This window comes from Rhagoletis zephyria, unplaced genomic scaffold, assembly GCF_001687245.7.
Source record: "Rhagoletis zephyria isolate East Lansing unplaced genomic scaffold, Rhagoletis_zephyria_1.1 Rzeph_scaffold_25492, whole genome shotgun sequence".
In the NCBI taxonomy this organism is placed as follows: Eukaryota; Metazoa; Arthropoda; class Insecta; order Diptera; family Tephritidae; genus Rhagoletis; species Rhagoletis zephyria.
In genome coordinates, this window is record NW_016182550.1 from 1 (window position 1) to 5,805 (window position 5,805).

The 5,805-nt window shown below is 32.8% G+C and overlaps 1 protein-coding gene across 1 annotated transcript; it reads left to right on the forward strand.

The window, feature by feature from the left end:
* Window positions 1–1,547: 1,547 nt before the first annotated feature.
* LOC108382153 (integrin beta-PS-like) lies at window positions 1,548–5,486 on the forward strand (the record flags this gene model as incomplete). The annotated part of the gene is made up of 4 exons (XM_017638550.1): window positions 1,548–1,989; window positions 4,837–5,065; window positions 5,152–5,227; window positions 5,316–5,486. Coding segments are annotated over exons 1-4 (849 nt in total), but the record flags the coding sequence as incomplete, so codon positions are not given.
* Between the last annotated feature and the right edge of the window lie 319 nt (window positions 5,487–5,805).

Consider the following 5,805-nt stretch of genomic DNA (forward strand, 5'->3'; position numbering starts at 1 on the left):
ACTGCTCATTTATGTCCAGGTGATGAGGAGTTGCTTGATTAAGCAGGAAGGTCGATTGTAAATTTATTTTAAGAGATGGGGTTTTTAAGCATAACATATAACATAAAAACTTGATTCTCTTGTACATTTATTTAACATTTTTTTTTTATAAATTTTTCTACGACAAAAAAAAGCTTGCTTAAAAATATTGTCTTCGGATTAAAAAAGTTGCGTGTTGTCACTTAGCGTTCAGTCTTTTTTTCGCATGTTTTTGTTCAAATGCTTGATGCGGAAGTGCATTCGGCATGCAACAAAAAGTTTTCTCACAATTTCACCGAGAGCAATGTTTTCAGTGCACGAAAGAAGTTCTTTTATAAAGAATGGACCGTCGAGTACCTCATTTCAATTAACTTTATTAAACGCTGTTTCCATTCATTTGATTGTATTTAAAAAATCAGTGCTTGGTTTAATCAATGCTCCTCTGGAAACTGTGTCCAACCATGTGAAAGAGCTCTCATTGGATACACATTCGCTCAATTTGAACTTGCGAATGATGTAGCCGGCAATATAGTATTCCAGAGCATCCTCGTGGAGACTTTCACAATTTTCGTCTTCGAGCTCGCTCGTAAATGAAAAGTCCTCCGAAACCACCTCATCTACAGTTAGAAAACGTTGAAATGTTTCCAACGAAGTATCACTAGCCACTCGGCTTCGTCTGCTTCCAAATATTAAAGTAATTAAGTAAAAGTAAAAATAATTAAGTAATTTAAAAATTAAAAATCATACTCGGGAAATTTGCTGGTTTACCTAACAAGTATCTTCGCAACCTATATTTACATTTCATGGGACTGGGGTTATCATGCAGACCACCCTTCGCTTGCATCGCCCCAAAGAAGTGCTCGAGTACATCGTGATTTAATCGAGTAATCGGATGTATCGAAAGCCAGACTTCTGAACATACCAATATATGTAAATCTGTCAGATACTTGTAGCTAATAATTATGCCCTTTTGAAATTGGTAAGCCTCCTATTGAACATGTCAAACCAATTATTGATAGTGTCCACGAATTCGGCAGTTTCCAGTTAAAAAAGATGGCGATGAAGAATACATTTTAGCGGACTTTAGATATGTGGTCTGTGAACTGTTATATAGAAACCAATAAATTTTTTAAAATTTTGGGTTGTGATTGTTTTTGATTAAGCGTGTGATATCTATTAACCGTTAATTTTGTTATAATTTTATTGAAATATTTTGTAAGTACTCGTGTTTTGCAAATTTATATGTCGATACTGACTCATACATGCTTACATACTCGTACTAAAAGTATGTAGAGTATGACGTGAAGGAGGCCTTCGGAGTTCTGCGAATTGAAAAGAATGCTTATCAGTAGCTTGTGCATAAGTACATATGTATATAGATATGCGCGCAAGTTTTTATTAGAATTGAATTTTTTGGTTGAAATTAATAAAAAAAAGACCTAAGTCCGCTAACATGAGTCAGATATTAAGATTTAATGTAGCTTAAAATCACTTCTTAAAATATTAGTTGCTTGCCAGCTCGTCGTGGACAAGGTTCGAGAAACATTTCAAGTTGTGACTTCCGAAGCCGCCTAAGTAAAGTTAAAAAAATTCAAAATATGATTTTACATCAGCATTTCGTGAAGTTTTCGGCAATATTCATCTGCTTATTACTAAAAGAAAGTCTTGGCGTAGAAACTCAAAATGCCTGCAACAACAAAAACAGTTGCCATGAGTGCATACAAATGCCGAATTGCGCCTGGTGCGAGCAACCAAATTATACGCAAGATCGTTGTTTTGATTATTTGTTGGAATCAAATTGCCCAAACGAATCGGTTTTTTATCCTCAAGAAAGTTCTAAGTTTATAAGTAATCGACCTTTAACAAGTGGTAAGAGCATTCAAACTGCGAAAAGTGTAAACAGTGTAAAATATGATAGTCAAGAAATCGTGCAACTGAAACCACAACATATGAGTTTGCAGCTGCGCGCAAGTAAGTGGCCAAATTTATGAGTAATTTATTGATAAGAGAATCGGTGTTTTTTTGAAAAAATTAAAAATAAAAATACATATATACAGTCCGCGTCAAAAATATGAATACCCTGACGTTTTCACGATTTTTATGTTTTCCATACCAATTTTTTTCTATTTTACATTTTCCATACCATTTTTTTTTTTATTTTGTTATAAAAATGTAATTCATTCCACAGAGGAAACCAGCAGAACCGATTCTTTCAATTTCATATAGAACTCGGGAAAATTCAAGAAATACCAAAAAATTTCCATCAAAATTGTCAACTTTTCAATTCGATTTCTTGGAAAAGTTTTGAGTACGCAGTTTTAAGGCGCAACTTCCAAGTCTCTAAAATTTACCGGTGATTTTTGAGATTTTTTTTGTCAAGGGTGTTTCGCATTTTTATCCATATAAGGCATGAACAAAATCTATTTTTATATGGAAGAAAATGCGCAACACCCTCGACAAAAAAAAATTCTCAAAAATCAACAGTAATTTTTATANTTGACTATGCTGGTTTTTGCTGTTGAACTAACTGTATTTTGATAAAAAAAATAGGAAATATTTGGTATGGAAAATATAAATAAAGAAACGTCTGGGTATTCATATTTTTGACGCAGACTGTATATATGTACTTTATATAAAATTCACAAAAGTTAAAAAAATTTTCATCATTTTTTGTATTCAGAATTTTGAGAAAAGTTTAGAGAATGCACTTTTGTAGCCTAATACAAAGAATTTTTGTTTTTGTGGAGGGTGTTGCGCATTTAGATATTGTTTACCCGTTATGTGGAAGAAAATGCTCAACACCCTCGTCAAAAAAATTGTCAAAATCAAAAACAAAAAAATGTTTGCTATTTGATAAACTAATATTTACTGGGCTACAAAATTGCATAATTGAGATTTGTCTCAAAATTCTGAATACAAATTTTGGCATTTGGATGAAAATTTTTTGAATTTTAGTGAATTTTATATAAAGTGTTAAACTTTGATTTACATATATGGTTTATGTTATAATAATAGTAATAACAGGCTTTTGCCATTGCCTGCCGAGGCGCGTCCGCTATTAGAAAAAAACTTTTAGTGGTAATGCGCACTGCTATCCACTACACCACAGCGGAACTATATTTTCATAAAAAATATTTTCTTGAAAATAATTGTATATACTACCTTTATTAGCACGAGGTGTATGCTATCTTTTGTCTCTGACTGTATGTAAGTAATCACTTTGCACATATCGTTTTCTAAGGTAGCTTTATCTGCTCTTCAAGCATATTTTCTAAGAACAAAAATTGTGTTAAAGGTGCACATATAACTACTTTAATTTTAAAAGCACATACATCAACCATAGAGCCTAAAAGTCTCTACAAGGTCCCTGTGGACGTTGTCGGGTGTTGACGCATTAAATGGTTAAAAAAAAAAAAAAATGCTTAAAAATTAACGGTAATTTTTTGTCAATTGAAACTTGCCCGTTTTTCTACTATAATTTACTGGACTACAAAACTACATACTAAAACTACGTACTAAAAAAAAAGATCGAAATTATTACGAACATTTTTTGAATTGTTCTTAAATATTGCACAAAGTCTGAAACTTGGATTTACACGGGTTTATTTAAAGAATAGTAAAATATACTTTCATAAAAAAATACTAAAATTAATATGTTAAAACTGGTCAATATGTGGTGCGGCTATAATTTTTTCGATCACTGTATTGATGAAATCACGATCCACAATTAATGGCACTGTTTGCTCTGTTAAATTTTTTTGTTAATTCTTTTGAGTTAAAAAAAAAAACTAATGTATGGACCACACTGCACTATACTATGAATATGGGCAAACATTAAAAATGAATCATATAATGCGAAGGTTTCTCAAATTCTATCAGTTTTGGCTACTAAGTATATTTCAATAGCGAATGAGAAAGCGCTTCAAGTGCTAGTTGGTGAGAAACTATTCGCTTACAACTTTATTCGCGGCACACTTTCCATGGCTGAGAATAGTATCGATACTCCGATCAGACAATTTATGTAGCGTACAGTATGTGTGCTGTTTATTTTCTTTTTTCTAACAAAATCTCCTGGTTTCCGATTGTGGTGATCTTCAGCAAAGTTATTATAAAAGTTCTTTATAAAACTTATGAAAAATATGTGCAAAGATAAATCCGCAATATCACAGAATGGTCATTCGTATATTTACTCAGAAAGTAGACTGTATCGCTGCAGCGATATTTTGGATAGTTTCGGTTTTTCACATCCGGCATCTCTTGAATCAGTTTGCAAGGAGCCTAGTTTGCTAATTTTTCTATGCTTCTGCGAGTTTCTGTTAAGTTTTTAAGGATCTTCGTCCAAGAGTGCGTCTTTCTTAGCATCTAACTCAAATGATTCGTGGTCATCCGAATACTCTTCATACATATATATATAGGTATGTCAATTGTATAAAAATTATCACTTCGGAGGTCTCACTCGCTAAAATTTATTGAAAGATTTAGATGAAAACAGATACGCTACTTCCCCTTAGAATACATAATTAGGTCGTAAGTTCTGGTGCGTTTTGCTACTAAATAATAGAGCATCTCAATGGAAATGATCGAAAACTTATGAATACACTGAGAAAATATTTATGTTACGTCAACTAAATATATTTCTATCAACACATGGTTAGGTTATAGTTATCAAAATCTCTTTTTTCGGTGTATTTCAACGGATAAATGTTCATATGTCGAGTATATAGGTAACTAAATAAGAAATACCTAACATCATGAATAAAAAGAATTTGCAAAACAAATTTGGTTTTGAATAGAAATGATTCCTAATTTTTTTTCTAGATCAAATCCACACAATGCCATTGACATACTCACGTGCTCTTGATTACCCTGTTGATCTCTACTATCTGATGGACTTATCATATTCTATGGGTGATGACAAGGACAAATTATCCGCTTTGGGTGATAGTTTAGCTGAGGCAATGGTTAATATCACCAGCAACTTTCGCTTGGGATTCGGTTCGTTTATCGACAAAGTTCGAATGCCTTTTACTAAAGTATCTAGCGCGCTGTAAGTATGATACTCACATAAGTATATAGACTTTTTAACAAGAATTTCTCTTTTTACTGTAACATTCCTACCTAATCTTTATCTAGAGATAAATCAAAAAAATCCGTTACCTATAGTTATCACAATGTTATGCCGTTGAGTAAGGATACTAATGAGTTCGCGGTAAGTAAATAATCATTAAGTATAAATGCATGCATTTAAGGTATATTTTTATGGAATTCGATTGACGAAAAGTATGATTTTTTCACAGTATAAGGTAAAAAAAGCTGCCACTTATGGCAACAATGATGATCCTGAGGGTGGACTGGATGCCATAATGCAAGCGGTTATATGCCGCAAGGAAATAGGATGGCGTGAAAAGGCGCGGCGTTTGCTAGTTTTCTCGACGGATGCTTCTTTTCATAGCGCCGGTGACGGTAAGGTGAGAATGTATTCATACACAGGTGCTTAATATATAGGAGGTGTTAGATCACCCGTCTACTCTACTCTAATATGGAGCAAAATACTTTTTATTGAAAAACGCCAATTAACAACATACCAATTCGGAGATTCTCTATATTTTGGAGCTATTAACGACTTCTGGGTTCAACAGAAAGTGGGTTAAACTGACCGAAAGTCAATTTTTTAACTTAGACATGTATGTTTAATAATAATAAGTAATAAATATTTTAACGCTTATGGAATAAAAAAAAATCCCTTTATTTTAGAGGGAATGGACGGGTGGTCTAGGACACACTGTA